This window comes from Mirounga leonina, unplaced genomic scaffold (genome assembly GCF_011800145.1).
Source record: "Mirounga leonina isolate KUSES-001 unplaced genomic scaffold, KU_Mleo_1.0 Mir_176, whole genome shotgun sequence".
Classification (NCBI taxonomy): Eukaryota; Metazoa; Chordata; class Mammalia; order Carnivora; family Phocidae; genus Mirounga; species Mirounga leonina.
Window position 1 is genome coordinate 43,301,300 of NW_023270454.1, and position 20,809 is coordinate 43,322,108.

Here is a 20,809-nt window from a genome sequence, read left to right on the forward strand (position 1 = left end):
TCTGCTAATTTGGGAACTCCCAAATGACTTTATCCTCCACTGAACTCCTTAACCTCATCAGCCCTCAGCCACCAGAATGCCAAAAATGGGATTTGTCTGATTCCTTAACCATTACCTCTGCTGTTAGCCATAATCCCTGACACCTTAATGTCCACCTGCTTTCCATTTCCTGAAAAGACACTTTTTTTCCCCTTAAATAAAGGCAGCTTGCATTTTCCTTTAAAAGGGCACGGGAATGGCTTTTTCTGGAAGGGAGAAAGGGGATGTTTTTTAAAAGACACCTCCTCTTTATTCAGATATAGCCAAAAGTAAAGTTAAATGCATGGCCAAAATTTAAAGCAATCTTTGAATTTACCTTGCATGCTCACATTTAAGAAGAGCATATTTCATTTGCTAAAAAAATTGTTTTAAATAGAGGACTGGAGGGGAAGATGGCAGCAGAGTAGGAGGACTTAGGCTTGCCTTGTCCCATAATTAAAATTAGATAACTCTGAGATCATCTTGAATACCCCAGAAATCGATCTAAAGATTGGCAGAACAAACTCCACAACTAAAGGTAGAGAAGAGGCCATATCAAAGACGGTAAGAAGTGTGGAGACACAGTTTGGGAGAGAAATGGATTGTGACCAACATGGTGGGGAGGGAGCCATGGTCAAGGAGAAGGGCAAGAGACAGACTAACACACAGGAGCTCACTGGGAAAATGAATCTCTTGAGCAATTGGCTTGGAAAGCAAGAGGGCCCGAATTTCATGAGTTCTTGCAACCAGCGGGGCTTAAAGCCTGGAGTTTTAAAGGTCAGCATGCTTGGCTCTGGGGGAGCTTGGAGGACTTGGGGACACTCTTGGAGAAAAGACAGGGCCAACAGCCTATGGACATATAGCGTGGAAGCAGCGATCTAAGGAGGGCCTGGGGCACGCCTTGGGCAGGTTAGTTGTTCATCTCGGAGCACGTCCCAGAAAGGCAGTGTTCAAGGAGAGACACTTCTGGGGACAAAGGAACTGGCAGGCACCATTTCCCTCCCCTGCCCCACAGCATAAATAATGGCCACGTGCAGGTAGCGGAGCAGCACAGAGATTGGCTCCCTGACTTGCTTACACCAAGCCCCACCTCCCTGTGCCCTGGCAGAACTGCCCTTCTGAGTCATGCTTGCCTCAATCCCAGTGCATCAGGCCTCCTCCCCCAGAAGCCTGCTCCAAACTCCTGCCAGCACCAGGTCTCCCAAACTGGGAGTTCTGCGAGGCCTTGGTTCTCGGGGCAGCAGTGACAGGTCCCGTTTCACAAGCAGACCAGAGCACACCTACTTAAATTTTGCCACATTCAGGCCAGGAACCAAATACTGCCCACAACAGGCAAAGAGAGCCTCTGCAGACACCTGGACTGAAGGATAAAGAGGTCAGGACACAACAGCAGAGCACACACAGCACACCTGGGAGATACTCCCAGAAGCACCAAGCCCTGGGGAGTAGGACACCACACTACAGGGCACTACAGGACCTCTTCTTCATAAAGCTATTACCCTCAAGAACAGGAGACAGAGCTGACTTTCCTAACACACAGAAAAAGGCACAGAGACTTAGGTAAAATGGGACAACAGAGGAATCTGTCCCAAATGCTAGAACAGGACAAGGCCATGGCTGGAGATCTAAGTGAAATGGATATAAGTAACATGCCTGATGGAGGATTTAAAGCAGTGATCATAAGGACACTCACTGGACTTGAGCAAAGAGTGGAGGACATCAGTGAGACCATTAATACAGGGATAAGAAATAGCAGAGATAAAGGGCTCAATAAACAAAATGAGAAACATGCTTTATGGAATGAACAGCAGGCTGGAAGAAGCAGAGGAACAAATTAATGACCCAGAAGACAAAGCAATAGAAAGTAATCAAGCGGAACAAAAGAGAGAAAAAAGAATTATGCAAAACAAAAATAGACTTAGGGAACTCAGTGATTCCATCAAATGTAATAACATTCATATTAAAGACGTACCAGAAAAAGGAAAGTAAAGGGGGCAGAGAACTTATGATGAAATAATAGCTAAAAACTTCCCTAATCTGAGGCAGGAAACAGAGATCTCCTAACAAAATCAACCCAAGGAGGTCCACACCAAGACACACAGTAATTTAAATGGCAAAATATAGTGGTAGAGAAAAAATATTAAAAGCCGCAAGAGAAAAGAAGACAATTACATACAAAGGAAACCCTATAAGGCTATCGGGGTATTTTTCAGCAGAAACTTTCCAAGCCAGAAAGGAGTGGCATAATATATTCAAAGTGCTGAATGCAAAAAACCTGCAGCCAAGAATATTCTATCCAGCAAGTCTATCATTCAGAATAGGAAGAGAGAGAGTTTCCCAGACAAACAAAAACTAAAAGAGATCATGACCACAAAATCAGCTCTGCCAGAAATATTAAAGGGGACTTTTTGAGCAGAAAGGAAAGACCCAAAATAACAGTATGAAGGTAGGAAACACAGAAGCACTAAAAATATTTCTGTAAGCAAATCAGTCAAGGAACTCACAAAATAAAAGGATGAAAAATATGACATCATATACCTAAAACATGGGGAAGAGAAAAGAATGGGTTCAAACTTAAACATCAGTCAAATTTAATATAGACTGCTTTATGCAGAGGATGTCATATACAAGCCTAATGGTAACCGCAAATCAAAACTAATAAATATGCAAATAATAAAGGGAAAGGAATCCATATATATCACTAAAGAAAACCAGAAAACCATGAAAGAAAGACAAGAAAGGATCAGAGAAAATCTTCAGAAACAACCACAAAACAAGTAATAAAATGGCAATAAGTACATATCTATCAATAATTACTTTGAATGTAAATGGACTAAGCACTCCAATCAAAAGACATAGGGTTACAGAATATCTAAAAAAGCAAGACCTTATCTGTATGCTGCCTACAAGAGACTCATTTCAGACCCAAAGACACCTGAAGATTGAAAGTGAAGGGATGGAGAAACATTTATCATGCAAATGGATGTCAATAAAAAACTGGAGTAGCAATACTTATATTGGACAAAATAGACTTTAAAGACTGTAACAAGAGACAAGGACACTATATAATAATAATGGACAATCCAACAAGAAGATATAACAATTGTAATATTTATGCACCCAACACAGGAGCACCCAATACATGAAACAGTTAATAACAAACATGAACTAATCAATAATATAATAATTGTAGGGGACTTTAACACCCCACTTACATCAATGGACAGATCATCTAAACAGAAAATCAACACGGAAACAATGGCTTTGAATAACACACTGGAACAGATGAATTTCACAGGTATATCCAGGACATTCCATCCTAAAACAGCAGAATACACATTCTTTTCAAGTGTGCATGGAACATACTCCAGAATAGATCACATATTAGGCCACAAAACAAGCCTCAACAAATCCAAAAAGATCAAAGTCATACCACGCATCTTTTCTGGTAAGAGCCTTACGAAACTGGAAGTCAACCATAAGAAAAAATCTGGAAAGATCACAAATACATGGAGATTATTTAACATGCTACTGAACAATGAATGGATCAACCAGGAAAAAAAAGACAAAATAAAAAGTATATTGGAAAACAAATGAAAATGAAAACACAACAGTTCAAAAAGCAGTTATAAGAGGGAAGGAGAAGCAAGAAAAATCTCAAACAACCTAACCTTACACCTAAGGGGCTAGAAAAAGGAAAACAGGGGCACCTGGGTGGCTCAGTTGTTTAAGCATCTGACTCTTGATTTTGGCTCAGGTCATGATCTCATGGGTCGTAAGATCAAGCCCCACACTGGGCTCCGCGCTAAGCAGAGAGTCTGCTTGAAAATTCTCTCCCTCTGCCCCTTCCCTCACTCGTGCTCTCTCACTCTCTCTCTAAAATAAATCATTTTTTAAAAAGACGAAAGAAAAACAAAACCTAAAGCCAGCAAGGAAGGAAATAATAAAGAGCAGAAATAAATAATATAAAAACTAGAAAAACAGTAGAAGAGATCAATGAAACCAGGAGCTTGTTCTTTGAAAAAATCAATAAAATTGATAAACCTCTAGCCAGACTTATCAGGAAAAAAAGAGAAAGGATCCAAATAAATAAAATCACAAATGAGAGAGGGGAAATAACAACAAACACCACAGAAATACAATTATAAGAGAATATTATGAAAAACTATATGTCAACAAACTGGACATCATTTAACGTCAATGAAGCAGAAAGAAATAGAAAATTTGAACAGACCAATTATCAGCAAAGAAATTGAATCAGTAATCAAGAAACTCCCCCAAAAATAAAAGTCCAGGACCAGATGGCTTCACATCTGAATTCTACCAAACATTTAAAGAAAAGTTAATACCTATTCTTCTTAAACTATTCCAAAAAAAATAGAAAAGGAAGGAGAACTCTCAAATTCATTTTATGAAGTCAGCATTACCCTGATACCAAAACCAGATAAAGACACCACACCAAAAAAAAAAAAAAAGAACTACAGGCAAATATCTCTGATGAACATAGATGCAAAAATCCTCAACAAAATACTAGCAAACTGAATCCAACAATACATTTAAAAAATCATTCCCCATGATCAAGTGGGATTTATTCTCAGGATGCAAGTGTGATTCAGTATTCACAAATCAATCAATGTGATACATCACATCAATAGGAGAAAGAATAAGAATCATATGATCATTTCAGTAAGCAGAAGAGGCATTTGACAAAGTACGAAATCAATTCATGATAAAAACCCTAACAAAGTGGGTCTAGAGGGAACATACCTCAATATAATAAAGGCCATATATGAAAAACACACAACATCCTCCTCAATGGGGAAAAACTGAGAGCCTTTCCCTTAAGGTCAGGAACAAGACAAGGATGTCCACTCTCACCACTTTTATTCAATGTTGTACTGGAAGTCCTAGCCACAGCAATCAGACAACAAAAAGAAATAAAAGGCATCCAATTCAGTAAGAAAGAAGTAAAACTTTCACTATTTGCAGATGACATGGTACTATATATAGAAAAGCCAAAAGACTCCACCAAAAAACTGCTAGAACTGATAAATGAATTCAGTAAAGTCACAGGATACAAAGTCAATCTATAGAAATCTGTTGCATTTCTGTACAGCAATAATGAAGCAACAGAAAGAAATTAAGGAAACAATCCCATATACAATTGCACCAAAAATAATAAGATAACTAGGAATAAACCTAACCAAAGTGGTGAAAGACCTGTACTCTCAAAACTATGAAAGACTGATGAAAGGAACTGAAGACGACACAAAGAAATGGAAAGACGTTCCATGCTGATGGATTGGAAGAACAAATATTGTTAAAATGTTTATACTACCCAAAGCAATTTACACATTCAGTGCAATCCCTATCAAAATACCAACAGCATTTTCTACAGAGCTAAAACAAATAATCCTTAAATTTGTATGAAACCATGAAAGACCCTGAATAGCCAAAGCAACCTTGAAAATGAAAAGCAAAGCTGGAGGCATCACAATTCCAGGCTTCTAGTTATATTACAAAGCTGTAGTCATCAAGACAGTATGGTACTGGCACAAACAGAGACACACAGATCGATGGAGTAGAACAGAAAACCCAGAAATACACTCCCACAATTATATGATCAATTAATTTTTGACAAGGCAAGAAAGAATATCCAATGAGAAAAAGACCATCTCTTCAAAACCAGACAGCAACATGCAAAAGAATGAAACTGGACCACTTTCTTACACCATCCACAAAGATAAAGATGAATTAAAGACCTAATGTGAGACCTGAAAACATAAAAATCCTAGAAGAGAGCCCAGGCAGTAACTTCTCTGACATCAGCCTTGGCAACTTTTCTCTAGATAGGTCCCCTGAGGCAAGGGAAGCAAAAAGCAAAAACAAACTATTGGAGCTACATGAAAATAAAAAGCTTTTGCACAGCAGAGGAAACAGTCAATGAAACTAAAAGGCAACCTATGGAACGGGAGAAGATTCTTGCAAATGACATATCTGATAAAGGGTTAGTATTGAAAATATATAAAGAACTTATAAAACTCAACAGCCAAAAAACAATTCAGTTAAAAATGGGCAGGAAACATGAACAGACATTCTCCAAAGAAGACATCCAGATGGCCACCAGACACATGAAAAGATGCTCATCATCACTGATCATCAGGGAAATGCAAATCAAAACTACAATGAGATACTGTCTCACATCTGTTGGAATGGCTAAAATCAACAACACAAGAAACAACAGATGTTGGTGAGAATGTGAGAAAAAAGGAACCCTCTTGCAGAGTTGGTGGGAATGCAAACTTGGTGCAGCCACTGTGGAAAACAGTATGGAGGTTTCCAAAAAGTTAAAGTCGAGCTACCCTACGCTCCAGGAATCACACTGCTAGGTATTTCTCCAAAGAATACAAAAACACTAATTCAAAGGGATACATGCACCCTGTGTTTATAGCAGCATTATATACAGTAGCCAAGATATGGAAGCAGCCCAAGTCTGTGGATAGATGAATGGATAAAGAAGATGTGGTGTATAGATGCAATGGAAATTTATTTAGCCATAAAAAAGGAAATCTTGCCATTTGCAATGACATTGATGGAGCTAGAGAGTATTATGCTCAGTGAAATAAATCAGTCAGATAATGACAGATACCATATGATTTCACTCATATGTGGAACTTAAGAAACAAAATGAGCAAAGGGAAAAAAACGAGAGAACAAACAGATGGTTACCAGAGGGGAGGTTAAGGGGATGGGTGAAGTAGGTGATAGAAATTAAAGAGTGCACTTGCTATGATGAGCACCAGTGATTAAAATAAAAACTTCTTTAAAAAGTGACATTCCTCTTGGGTTGTGTCAAAAAAAAAATAGCTACTATATAATGAAGTAACAGAATACTAAGAGATAGTCACGTGAAAAAATGAATATTGAAAGTGTAAGTTAGTATAAGCCACACTACCGATTTTCTAATAAAATTGAGGACGTGCCTCGCTTCACTTTTTTATCCATATCCTTCTTCAGAACCATATAAGTTGTCTTAAAAATTATTTTAGACAGTTTTAACAAACTCTTTCATCTCTCTCCTAAAGCAGTAACGCTATACTATATTTATTAAGGTTGCTCTCCCACTGCAATGGTAATTTTACAAATAGATTGTAAATTCCATAAGAACAGGGGTTATGCCTTATGTTTCATTATTTTTCCCTTGTAATATCACACAGAATTATGCATAGAAAACAATGTAATCAGTATGGTACATAAAACCTCATTACAGATCAGCAAGTGATTCTGATAATAGGAAACACTAACTCTGAACCCCAGTTAAAGGAAATGTTATTCCCACCAAAAACAATTCCATTCTCTTCATTAGTAGGCTTATACTAAAAAAAACCTGTACTCAATTATGTTTTGAATTTCAATAAAAATTTATGAAAAACTTTTAAAAATGTTTTAGATAAAATTAAACTTTGAAAAAATAATTTCTGGTTCACCTCCTTAAGAAATGTTGATCTTCCTTTGAGTATACTCTGTGACCGTTGTTTGAAAATAAAATATTTGCCACTTAATTGCTCTGCTTTGCCTTGGAAAATAAAAAATAGTTGAAGTGATTCTGTTGGGGACAGATATTATATAATTAAACACAATTGCAGGGCACCTGGGTGGCTCAGTCAGTTAAGCGTCTGCCTTCGGCTGAGGTCATGATCCCAGGGGCCTGGGATTGAGTCCTGCATGGGGCTCCCTGCTCAAAGGGGAGCCTGCTTTTCCCTCTCCCTCTGCCAGACGCTCCCCCTGCCTGTGCTCTCTCTCTCTCTTTCTCTCACTCTCTGTGCAATAAATAAATAAAATCGTAAAAAATAAATAAACACAGTTGCAAAAATACATGAGCTCTTGACTGAAAAACAATCAACATGTGTTTATCTGGGTCCAGATTTCTTATTCTAAACGTAATGTTTTGCAGGTTTGTTGCACGTAATTCCTGGTAACTTACTCTTGGTAGCCCTTTCTCTATTCCTTTTAATTCCGGCTCCAGGCTTCTTCAATGAAAAGCAACTCTTGGTTGAGACTGACTGGTTTTGCCAAGGCCAAGATCACAGCTTTGCTTATCTTACCACATGTATTGCTTATAGTTTGTCCATTAATTTTCCCGTTAATTGGCTAAATCTCATAGATGGTTTTCCATGCTTTAAAAAAAATCTTTTGGTTTAAAATTTTATTCACTCATCAACCATTTATGGCTTTGCCAATAGATTGTAAGCTAAAAGAACAGGAATTTATGTGTGTTTTTTCACTACCATTTTTCTTAAAAGATTTAAAAAAAATTTTTAAGTATTCTCTTATCCCCAACATGGGGCTCAAATTCACAACCCTGACATCAAGAGTTGCATGCTCTACCGACTGAGCCAGCCAGACTCTGGCCTCCTTTCACCACCATTCTTTCCATAACGCAGAGCTATGCCTGGGACAAAATACGTGATCCAAAATACGTATGGAATGATTGACTGTCGGTTATCAAAGGCAGCTTTATTCTAGGTGCTGGGACACAATGAGAAGCAAAAATAAACACAATCTGGCCCTCAGGGAGTTTAGATGAAGGAAATTTAACAGAGATCGATCATCAAAACAAATGTCAAATTGTAAATTTTTGACAGTGCTATGAAGCAGGGGGACCAGGTGCCATAAGGTATAGACTAGAAGGATCTTCCCTCTTGGGAGACATGGGGGAAGAGCTCCCTGAAGAAGTGGCCTGAGTTTAGATCAAAGGATGATCATGCAGGAATTAGAGGAAGAGGAGAGGACAGAGAGTTCCATCCTTCTTTAGTTTCATCTCCGTGTTTTTCCCTCTCACTGTCCACCCACCACCATGGTATTTATCATTACAGACTCTCCCTGTTTTTCCTGCAACCTTAGTTTGCTAGCTTCTCATGGACTTCTGCATAAATCTTAAGTGTATGTAGGTCTCCTTTTGGGTCAGAACCAAACTTACGTTTTTGTTAAAATTGCCAGTAATCACTTTAGAAACTAATGACAAAATATCAAAAAGAAAATGAATTAACAAGGAGAATACCTCTCTTCTACTTATTTACTTTAACTGTTGTATGCTCGAGGAAGTGCCATATGATAAATACTTAATAGATTTGGGTTGGTTAGTCGCTTGGCTGCCTGGCTGAATGGCTGGTTAACTGGTTAGCTGGCTGGCCAGGTGTTGGTTGGCTGCTCAGTGATTGGTAGGTTGACTGGCTAGCTTGGTAGATACTGGTTGGTTGGCTGGTTGGCCAAATGTCAGTTGAGTGCTGGCTGGCTGACTGGGAGGATGTTAGTTGGTTGGATGACTGGCCAGTTTGTTGATGAGGTGGTTTAGTGAATAATTAGAGTGGTGGTTTATCTCTGGCTTTCAAGTCAGACTTAATTTTATTCAGATTCTGACTGACCATTCACTGATTATGATCAACGATTTACTTAAGCTCTGTAAGTCTCAGTTCATTCTATAAATTAGTATTTTTTTTTCTCACAGGGTTGTAAGAATAAAAGTGATACTGCATATAAAGTTTTAGCATGGTACGCAGGGTATGTTCACCGTTCACTAGGATATGTTCACAATTTTAAAGAAAAGAAAGAAGCTTGAGTGTTGTTCCTAAAGGGAACAAAATTAGTGAAAGGAAGTGATTATTCCATGTAAATGTTTGTCTCATTTATCATAGCCTTCAAATATGTTTCACTGCTGCAAATACGTGTCTATTACAGGGTCATAGTACACAAACCTAAGAAGGAGCTGCTACATGTAGGAAGCTCAGAAGCACACAAGCAAATGTTGACAGATTAAAACTTAATTCACCACCCTCCCCCGCTCCCCTTCTTCCTGACTGCCCTATCATCACATGATTGCAGGGCTCATTAGGATAGCAACTTTCTCTATCAAAAAAAAAAACTTTTAAAGGAGTGCTAATATATTATTTGACATGAGTGACTGGTTACATAGGTGTTTGCTTTATAATTATTTGCTAAGCTGAACATGTATGTTTTATGTATTTTCCTATAGGCACACCCACATTTAAACATACACAGAGGAGGTGAAATTGGCATGGAAGAATGTGATGGGATAGGATAGTACAGATGAAATAGATAAACCTATGCTAGGTCTGTAAAAGCAAAGGAAATTCCTTAAAATTCCATATGGAAAGAAATCTACAAGCAGTAAGCAGTAAACCCTGATTGTGAAAAAGAGAACATGAAATTTATTCCAACTGCTCCAGACTGGCTATCTCCTTGTCACAAATTAAATGGCTAGAGTGGCAAATTACTAAACTTCTGTGTGTGTGCGCTAGTCTGCATAAATGTAATCTGTGCTGGAGTCACTGCAGGGCAGGATTTTTCCAGGCCATTTGCCACTTGCTTAACATTGGGCATGAAGAGCTCCCCTCGATGACAGCGCTTTAATAGACCTCAATTACTAGATCCACTTTGCACAGGTATCACCGCCCCATTTCTTCCAGCCATTGTCCTTAACATTCGTGCCACTTGTGCATTTCAGAGATAGCTGCCCCCGGTTTATTAAATGCCATCAGAAACAAAGTCAAGAATTACACATCTTTATTACTAACAAGCAGCTTTTGGTTTTTTTTAGCGCCGACTGGGAGATGCAGCAAAGAAAGCTATCAGCAAGCTCCAGGTCAGAACCATCAAGAAGGGTGACAAGGTAACAGGAGCCTCTTTTCTTTTTGATGAGGGACTATTCAAAAAAGTTGCTGACTTTTCCAGCAGCCAGGGTAGAAGAGAGGGGATGAAGGGAGAAGGGGAATACGTGAAGATAGTTCGCCTGGGTCTGGTGTTATACCCATCTGTATTAAATATAATTTAAAACAATTTATAAAATGCATACAGTAGGACAACAAAGTAGTTGGAAAGAAAATGTAAGAGATTGAAAGGTAAGTATAGGAAAAATAGATGAAGCTAGGATAAAATTTGTACCTAAGTACATTACCTGAAATGTGTAACAAAAATGGATCCCAGGGGCGCCTGGGTGGCTCAGTCGTTACGCGTCTGCCTTCGGCTCAGGTCATGATCCCAGGGTCCTGGGATCGAGCCCCGCATCGGGCTCCCTGCTCAGCGGGAAGCCTGCTTCTCCCTCTCCCACCCCCCCTGCTTGTGTTCCTGCTCTCGCTATCTCTCTCTCTGTCAAATTAATAAATAAAATCTTTAAAAAAAAAAAAAAATGGATCCCAAACTTAGGTTGGGGCTTTCTAGCAGCCAATGCAATGGAGGAAGAAATATTCAAACAGTATCTGATTACTTCATCCCAGTCCACAAGGTGAAAACAAAATGGTTGCTCCTAGTATTAACAATTTGAGAAAATTTTTCCATAAATCCTTGCAAGGAGGAAAGTGTTATATGTTGTGTGATGTCCTCCACTGATAATTGCAGTAAATACAGGAAGTATATTCAGTCCCTCTGAAATCTGGCATCTACAACCCCAAAGTCATTACAGCGCCTTCCTTTGCTGGAGAATGAGGACTTAAAGCCAAGAGCAAAGCCTATCTTTTTTTTTTTAATTCAGGTATAATTAATATAGAGTGTTGTATTAGTTTCAAGTGTACAACATAATGACTCAACAATTCTACACATTCCTCTGTACTCATCAAGATAAGTGTATTCCTAATCCCCTTTATCTGTTTCACCCATCCCCCCCACCCGCTTCCCCTCTGGCAAGCACCAGTTTGTTCTCTGTGTTTAAGAGGCTGGTTTTTTTTGTTTGTTTCCTTTTTTTTTCTTTTTTCATTTCTTTCTTAAATTCCACATATGAGTGAAATCATATGGTATTTGTCTTTCTCTGACTGGCTTATTTCACTTAGCATTATACTCTGTAGATCCATCCATGCTATTGTAAATGTCAAGATTTCATTGTTTTATGGCTGAGTAATATTCCATTTTTTATATATATATAATAATATATATGCGAATATATATAAAATAATTTCTTTATATGTATATATGCCACATCTTCCTTATCCATTCATCTATCAGTGGACACTTGGGCTGCTTCCCCATCTTGGCTATTGTAAATAATGCTGCTATAACCACATCAGAAGCAGAAGCATATCATGAGAAGGAACAACTAAGCAATGCAGTCCAAGGCCTGCAGACCTCTAAAGGTCTTTCTTCTCCCCAGAAGAAATATTAGAGCAGTGGATTGCGGTACATGTACTTGGAGCTCCTTGGGGCATTGTAAGGGATTCACAAGTCTACACGTATACCAGGTGTTGTCTCTAGTCCGAATACTTGATTTGTTTCACTGTGAGCTGCTGTTTTTCAACTATATAAAAATACTATTGAGTTAACTTAATAAGATGAAATTCATTTAAAAGCATTACTAAATTGGGGCGCCTGGGTGGCTCAGTCGTTAAGCGTCTGCCTTCGGCTCAGGTCATGATCCTGGGGTCCTGGGTTCGAGCCCCGCATCGGGCTCCCAGCTCAGCGGGAAGCCTGCTTCTCCCTCTCCCACTCCCCCTGCTTGTGTTCTCTCTCTCTCTCTGTCAAATAAATTTTTTTTTTAAATCTAAAAAAAAAAAGCATTACAAATTTAAAGTATATTTTTCATTACTTTTTTCCCCTCAACAGAATATAAAAGAACAGGGACTACCACATAAGGAATATATGTTGGGGTATTGAAAGAGATTGAATAAAAAGTTAAAACCATTGTTCTAGAGTTGTATACATAAGATTCCCAAGGAATTGATAGATTAAGTATCATTCCGACAGTTCTCCATAAATAGTTTTTCTCATCCTTGAGATTTTGATGTCACCTCTTGTTATAATAAATAGCATTCCTAGTAATGGTATATTTAAAAATTGCTTTCTCACAATCATAATAAATATCATTATTAGTAACAATACATTAAAAAATTGTTCCCTCATGAAAACACTTGCAGTGGAACCCAGAAACAAAAAGTGGAGGTTGGAAGGAATGGAAAATGGGCCCAAATACAGTCAATTATTGATTAAGAAAACTGGCACGTAGACGATTGAAAGCCTTGCTCCAGGCAAGCTCTCCTTGCTTGTTTGCGTATTTACACAAGAGTTGAAGCGACGCAAGTCAACTCATCTGTACTTTCTCTGTTGCAGGAGACAGAACCCGATTTTGATAACTGTGCAGTTTGCATTGAAGGGTACAAGCCCAATGACGTCGTGCGGATCTTGCCCTGCCGGTGAGTCCCTGGGCTGCCTGCTTTTGAATGGGGTGTGTGTGGAGAGAGCCTGCTGGCCGCACTGGCTCAGACCTGCTTGGCCTCTTGGCCTAGCCCTGCAAGGTCAATCTGCCCAAACGTTTCTGGGTTTAGATGGTGAACAATCAAAAAGCTTGCTCTTTTTGTGTAACCTTCCTCCTTGAAAACATGTTTTCTTGTGAAATAAATATTTTTCTGATCTTTTTGTACCAAAGGAAGCATACTGCTATGAACTAGAACCTCATGATATGGAATTTGATGACGTGACTCCAAGTATGAGTTTTCTTTAACAACAAAATTATGATATTCAGATTCAGTTCTTACCTTCACAAGTGCTGTTTTAACTTAATTAATGAACTCATAAAATTATATCATGATTTGGGGCACCTGGGTGGTTCAGTGGGTTAAACGTCTGACTCTTCATTTTGGCTCAGGTCATGATCTCTGGTGTGAGATCGAGCCCCAAGTTGGGCTCCATGCTGGGGATGTGGAATCTGCTTAAGATTCTTTCTCTTCCGGGGTGCCTGGGTGGCTCAGTCATTAAGCGTCTGCCTTCGGCTCGGGTCATGATCCCAGGTCCTGGGATCGAGCCCCACATCAGGCTCCCTGCTCAGCTGGAAGCCTGCTTCTCCCTCTCTCACACCCCCTGCTTGTGTTCCCTCTTTCGCTGTGTGTGTCTCTGTCAAATAAATAAATAAAATCTTAAAAAAAAAAAATTCTTTCTCTCCCTCTCCCTCTGCCCCTCCACCCCCCTCTATCCCTCTCTCTCTCTAAAAGAAAAAAATGATATGTTGTGAATAATCATGAAGAGATCAACAGCCAGAATATGGTCAGGAGTGAATGGGAAGCCAAAAGCAAATTCCATTTCCTTTGGGGTTTTTTTTTGGGGGGGGGGGCGGTGTTGTTATTTTTTTATCAGCAGGAAGGAAATGTGACAGTCACCCCAAAATTTCTAGAATCTAGGGGAGGATGCCAACATGTGTAGTTGGAAACACTTCCCAAGTGATTTTCATATAACCCTAACCTTTCTCCCTAATTGAAATTTACCATTAAGGTATTTGAGTTTTTTAATATAGTTAAAATTAAATAAGTTTAAATACTTCAATAAAATCAGATATTTTAAAGTTGCATAAAAGTTGTCTTCCTATAATTGAAAACCTCTTTTTTTAGTGTTGTTGTATCTGTGAAGTATCCTAAAAATAAAAAATTATCCCTTGAAGAAAGGTTCTTCAATCAGAAAGATGAGCTTTAAAAATTCTTAAGGGGCACCTGGGTGGCTCAGTTGGTTAAGCACCCAACGCTTGGTTTTGGTTCAGGTCTGATCTCAGGGTCGGGCTCCACGCTCAGCATGGCTTCTGCTTAGGTTTCTCTCTCCCTCTCCCTCGGCCCCTCCCTCCCTAAAATAAAGAAATAAAATCTTTTTAAAAATTCCCAAGAGTACTTAATAAAGTAGATAAAATACACAAAGATATAAAGCAATGCACCTTTAAGAACTATTTCTTAAAAATAAGAAAGAAATAAAATATGCCTGTAGAGGAATTAGTTTAATAAACCCAAAATGACAAAGAAGTGTCAAAAAAGGACAGGATACGTGAATAGATGCAGAAACTCCCAAGGGGGATGGATCTTTCTTGAAATGCTTTTAGGCAAATTGATCATCAGGAAACAGCCCTGGGGAAAGTGCACTGTGCTGGCCCCAGCCAAAGCCTTCAACTGAGATTCACTTTCCTTAGGTTCTAGATGCTTGATTAGCTCTAAGACAAAATCATAAATTGGGACACATCAAGACTTGGTGGTTTTCTCCTATGAGGGAATATATAAATTATTATTTCATTACACTTGGTATTTACTTGGTGACTTCTAGAAACCTGGCAAAGAATCACGGGCAGTGTGTGAGCCACAGAGAGCCTCTCAGGGTAGCGTCTATTATCTCTGCAATATTTTACTAAGGGTTTTATTAACCCTCATAGTTAAAAGCAAGGAACCTGCTTTCCTAGAGACTGTTTAGAGCCCTGTGAGGGTACTACTAATAAAAAATATTCAAAGCAAATTTAAGTTGAATTGCAACTTTTTCCTGAGAATCTAAACGTAATTAAGAAAATCTGTTTTTAAAACTATATATAGCATTACTTTAGCTCCGTAATCCATACTGTATAAAATAACTTATTCATTTGGAGCTCTGTCATGCATCTATTCCACATTACTGCATTGAATTACTAGAAGCTGCATAATAACCAAGCAATAGATGTGCCACAATTCAATTTACCATGCCCCTGTTGTGCAACATTTGGCTGGTTTCAGTTCTTAATTATGACAAATTACATTGCTTTAGCAGTGTTTAGATTGGCATGATGTATTTTTCCAGAACTCTTACAATATAATTTTTGGAAATATTAACCAAGGAAATAGCTTTTTAATATTAAAAACAACAACTTCAGGAACTTTAATTTTATTTATACTATAGCCCTTGCCCTAGGCCAGTTCAGTGTGGCCTAAAACTCTTCCCTTTTTACATTATTATTTGGTTCTCGGCTCATTTCTTGATACTTTTTGCTTCAAGCTTCTTGCTGTCCATCTGCTTTTATTTCCTTATTGTAGGCCCGGCTTTAAATAACAAAATACATTGAGAATTACCAAGCACAACTTAAGAGTTATTTCTTATTTGATCTTAGATGAGCCATATCTATACTTACTCTTTGAGGAGCTCATCCATTTTTTTTCCATGCTGACTTTAAAATCGAGATATTCTGATGCCTGTTGCTTGTTTCTGCCAGACGGTTTGCACTAATGGATGTTATCAAACAAATGCACTGGCAGTTGCTTTTTGCTACGTAATTTCTTCTGGGGTATTATTAAGCCCTAGCTCCTATGAGCTTTGTAGACTGTCTTTCTCATTATTTCCAGGCTGACTCACCCACAGAATTTTTTGCATCTCCTTGGAGTAGAAACCATTTCAAAAAAAATGATCCCATTTTTGTCTTCCTTCTTTTATACTCTTTTCTGTGGCCTCCTAACTCCTCACCCGCTGGGTGTATCACTTCTCTGTTGTGGCCACTTCGGGTGTCTTTCCAAATCGCTTCAGGATATTCTTGTACCGTGATTTTTTTCAGAATCATTCTCTTGTTTGCCTCTTTTAGAAACCATTGCACAAATTAGGATGAATTGATAAATGATTTCCCCTCTTCCTTTGTCATCATGGCGATTACTAAAGTTAAGTCATGCTCATACACACTTACCGTGTCCCCCTTGCTCTGTCTCCCCCAGGGGCCTTCTGCAGCGCAGGCCGGGGAGGCTCCCCACGCGTGGGGCCCGCTGGGCATGCGCGGCCGCAGCGGTTCGCAAAGCACCTCAGGGTCAGCCCGCGCTAACTTTTGTGGTTTGGGTTTGATCCTAATACTCCGCTGGGTTACTTTCCAAAGAACTTTGGTTTTTGCTTAGAGCATAGATATGTCGAAATCTACATGATACGTATTTTAGGGCTGGTTTTGTGAGTCAAGTTTATACTTGCAATTATCATTTTTAGCTACAGAAGATATTTTACTGAAGCATACAATTGAAATCGTATCGTCTTCCCTTGTCCAGAGAGTAAGTTGAGCTCTCAGATTTTTCCAGAGCTTTTATCCTGTGGTGATTCTACTGTTCTTCAGTGGTTACTCATTTCAGTCTATTTACCTACCCAGTTTCAAACACTCCTGCTCAGAAAGAATATGCCCTCCTTGGGCAGGGCAAAAGTCTTTGTTTGCCATTTAAAAAAAAAAGACAATGTATGCATCCATACCCTAGGTGCCTGTAAAATTCTTTCCTTTCTCGGACTGATTGATCCCTACAGCATTATCGCTAATTTAGGAGGATATTAGTTTCTACTACTGTCTTTTCCTTTGACTTTGGGAACTCTTTTATGATGTAGGAAGAATTTTAAATCTCCTTGGTAACAAGCAGACCCTTGTCATAAACGTTTTACTAACTAAATGCTTCATTTGCAACAACAGACATTTATTTTGTAGCAACTGTGTGCCAGGAATAGTAAGAAGTACCAGAGTTGAAAAGATAAATGGCCTGATCCCTGCTCTAAAGGCAATCAGTCTGGTGTGGGAGAGAGATGGGAATTTAAATAAGTAATCACAACACAGAGTGAGATGTGCAACAACAGAAAATGGATTTTTAAAAACTGGAGGAAGCGATACCAGGCACAAGAAAGGCTCCCCAGAAGAAAGGACATCTTCCTATTCTAACAATGGTTTGCTTTGCCAATCGCATCCTCATTATAGAAAATTTGTATGATGGATAAATATGTAATTATCTACCTAACTCCCCCATGCAGATAACTACTGCTAATATTTTTGTATATTTCCTTGCTTTTATTTGCTATACTTGTTTTTATAAGTTTGAGATACTACTGTCAACATCATTTATTATCCTACTCTTTTCACTTAATCTAGAACTAAGTTAGAAATGGTTCTAGGGCACCTGGGTGGCTCAGTTGGTTAAGCGACTGCCTTCGGCTCAGGTCATGATCCTGGAGTCCCTGGATCAAGTCCCACATCGGGCTCCCTGCTCGGCAGGGAGCCTGCTTCTCCCTCTGACCCTCCCCCCTCTCGTGTGCTCCCTGTCTCTCTCATTCTCTCTGTCTCAAATAAATAAATAAAATCTTTAAAAAAAAAAAAAGGAAAGAAATGGTTCTAGATTATTAGTGGCGCATCTTGAGCTTCCTTTGGCCTCTGAGTCCATAGGCAGATGCTGATCAAGGTCTAAGTTAAATAAACCAACCAAAGCCCCTGGGACGTTGGTGCTTATGTAGAACCTGCTCCTCAGGAGTCAGGACATTTTCGCAAGCCAGGCAGAATTTTCTACTGAGGTTAAACAGGAATGTGTCCTGGCTCCCTTCAGCTTATTACTTAATAATCCATTGATGCGCAGTTCACACTTCAGCATTCCACCCCACTAGAGAAGACAGACAAAAGCAGTGTTTCATATACAACCCCCATGTCAGTATCATCTGGGTGTGTGGAAGTGGCCCCCGGAGGCAGCATGCCCTGCTGGCTTCCTGTCATTACAGTTGGATTGCAAATAAAATCCTCTAAAACTCAAGTTATTACCTTCAGTAGATGTGCCTTGCTCCTAAACAAAGTTCCCAGACGACAAATGCCCTCCTGGAGCTACATTTTGTAAACAGTGTTTCCTGGAGGACATTGTAGGAGGCATTGTGACAACTGCCTGTACTTTGACTGAGGTCTTTGTATTTTATGTTTTAGACCAGGGGGTAGTGTTTGGATAAAGAAGCAACTAGTAACACCTGTTCTGAAATAGTTCTGGCTGGGAAGCATTGCACTCGTACTGTTTAGTGTTGGAGCTTCAAGCCAGCTTCCAATGTTCGAAGGCGAGCTATGGCCATGGCCGCTCTAAGCAGCCTCTGAGTCAAGGTCAGTGAGTGGTCTGTGGGTCCAGGCTTGTCAGGTTCCTCATTCTTCACAACAGGATGTCCGTTTTGTCCTGAGCAAGGTTATCTGTTCACATAGATGATTCTGGAGGGGGAAGGGGAAGGGTGGTAAAATATACATAACATAAAATTGGCCTTTTTAACCATTTTTAACTTTACAATTCAGTGGCATGAGGTACATTCACACTGTTGTACAACCACCACCAATATCCTTCTCCAGAACTCATTTTCTCAAAGTAAAACTCTGTGAGCATTAAACACTAACTCCCCATTCCCCTAGTCTGGAGGTTGTGAGTGTGTGTGCATGTTGTGTTTTTAATTTAGCCTTGACTTTTATTAAAAAGAAAATGTCAGTGAAGAAACTTAAGATTTTGATTTAAGCATCTAATTTAAGCTGGCTAACTAAAAATTGGTTTTTACATATTCTTTTTTTTTGAATGCAATTAACTAACATGTAATGTATTATTGGTTTCAGAGGTAGAGGTCAGGGATTCATCATCAGCCTTATATAATACCCAGTGCTCATTACATCACGTGCCCTCCTTAATGTCCATCACGCAGTTACGCCATCCTCCCACCCCCCCTCCCCTCCATCAACCCTCAGTTTGTTTCCTATGATTAAGACTCTCTTATGGTTTGTCTCCTTCTCTGGTTTCATCTTTTTTTTTTTTTTTTTAATTTTATTATGTTATGTTAGTCACCATACAATACATCATTGGTTTTTGATGTGGTGATCCACGATCCATTGTTTTCGTATAACACCCAGTGCTCCATGCAGTACTTGCCCTCCTTAATACCCATCACCGGGCTAACCCATCCCCCCTCCCCTCTCCCCTCTAAAACCCTGTTTGTTTCTCAGAGTCCATAGTCTCTCATGGTTCATCTCTCCCTCCAATTCCCCCTCCCCATTTTTCCCTTCCTTCTCCTAATGTCCTCCATGTTATTCCTTATGTTCCACAAATAAGTGAAACCATATGATAATTGACTTTCTCTGCTTGACTTATTTCACTTAGCATGATCTCCTCCAGTCCCATCCATGTTGATGTAAAAGTTGGGTATTCATCTTTTCTGATGGCTGAGTAATATTCCATTGTATATATGGACCACATCTTCTTTATCCATTCATCTGTTGAAGGGCATCTCGTCTCTTTCCACAGTTTGGCTATTGCGGACATGGCTGCTATGAACATTGGGGTGCATATGGCCCTTCTTTTCACTACATCTGTGTCTTTGGGGTAAATACCCAGGAGTGCAATTGCTGGGTCATAGGGTAGCTCTATTTTTAAATTTTTGAGGCACCTCCACACTGTTTTCCAAAGTGGCTGTACCAACTTGCATTCCCACCAACAGTGTAAGGGGATTCCCCTTTCTCCACAACCTCTCCAACATTTGTTGTTTCTCTCCCTGACCATTTTTGCCATTCTAACTTGTGTAAGGTGGTATCTCAATGTGGTTTTGATTTGGATTTCCCTGATGGCTAATGATGATGAACATTTTTTCATGTGTCTGTTAGCCATTTGTATGTCTTCTTCAGAGAAGTGTCTTTTCATATCTTCTGCCCACTTTTTGACTTGATTATTTGTTTTTTGGGTGTTGAGTTTGAGAAGTTCTTTATAGATCTTGGATACCAGCCCTTTATCCATAGTGTCACTTGCAAATATCTTTTCCCATTCTGTGGGTTGCCTCTTTGTTTTGTTGACTGTTTCTTTGCCGTGCAGAAGCTTTTTATCTTGGTGAAGTCCCAGAAGTTCATTTTTGCTTTTGTTTCACTAGCTTTTGGAGATGTATCTTGAAAGAAGTTGCTGTGGGCGATGTCAAAGGGGTTACTGCCTATGTTGTCCTCTAGGATTTGGATGGATTCCTGTCTCACATTGAGGTCTTTCATCCACTTTGAGTTTATCTTTGTGAATGGTGTTAGAGAATGATCGAGTTTCATTCTGCATGTGGCTGTCCAATTTTCCCAGCACCATTTATTGAAGAGACTGTCTTTTTTCCATTGCATGTTTTTTCCTGCTTTGTCAAAGATTATTTGACCATAGAGTTGAGGGTCCATATCTGGGTTCTCTATTCTGTCCCATTGGTCTGTATGTCTGTTTTTGTGCCAGTACCATGCTGTCTTGGTGATCACAGTTTTGTGATA

The 20,809-nt window shown here is 39.2% G+C and overlaps 1 protein-coding gene across 1 annotated transcript in view; it reads left to right on the plus strand.

Annotated features, from left to right (window-relative positions):
* The window catches only part of RNF150 (ring finger protein 150), a 276,638-nt gene that overhangs the window by 176,170 nt on the left and 79,659 nt on the right, over window positions 1–20,809 (plus strand). Inside the window, exons 3-4 of the mRNA XM_035023019.1 lie at window positions 10,637–10,708; window positions 13,132–13,214. Coding sequence (XP_034878910.1) covers window positions 10,637–10,708; window positions 13,132–13,214 — 155 coding nt within the window. The remainder of the gene's footprint in view (window positions 1–10,636; window positions 10,709–13,131; window positions 13,215–20,809) is intronic.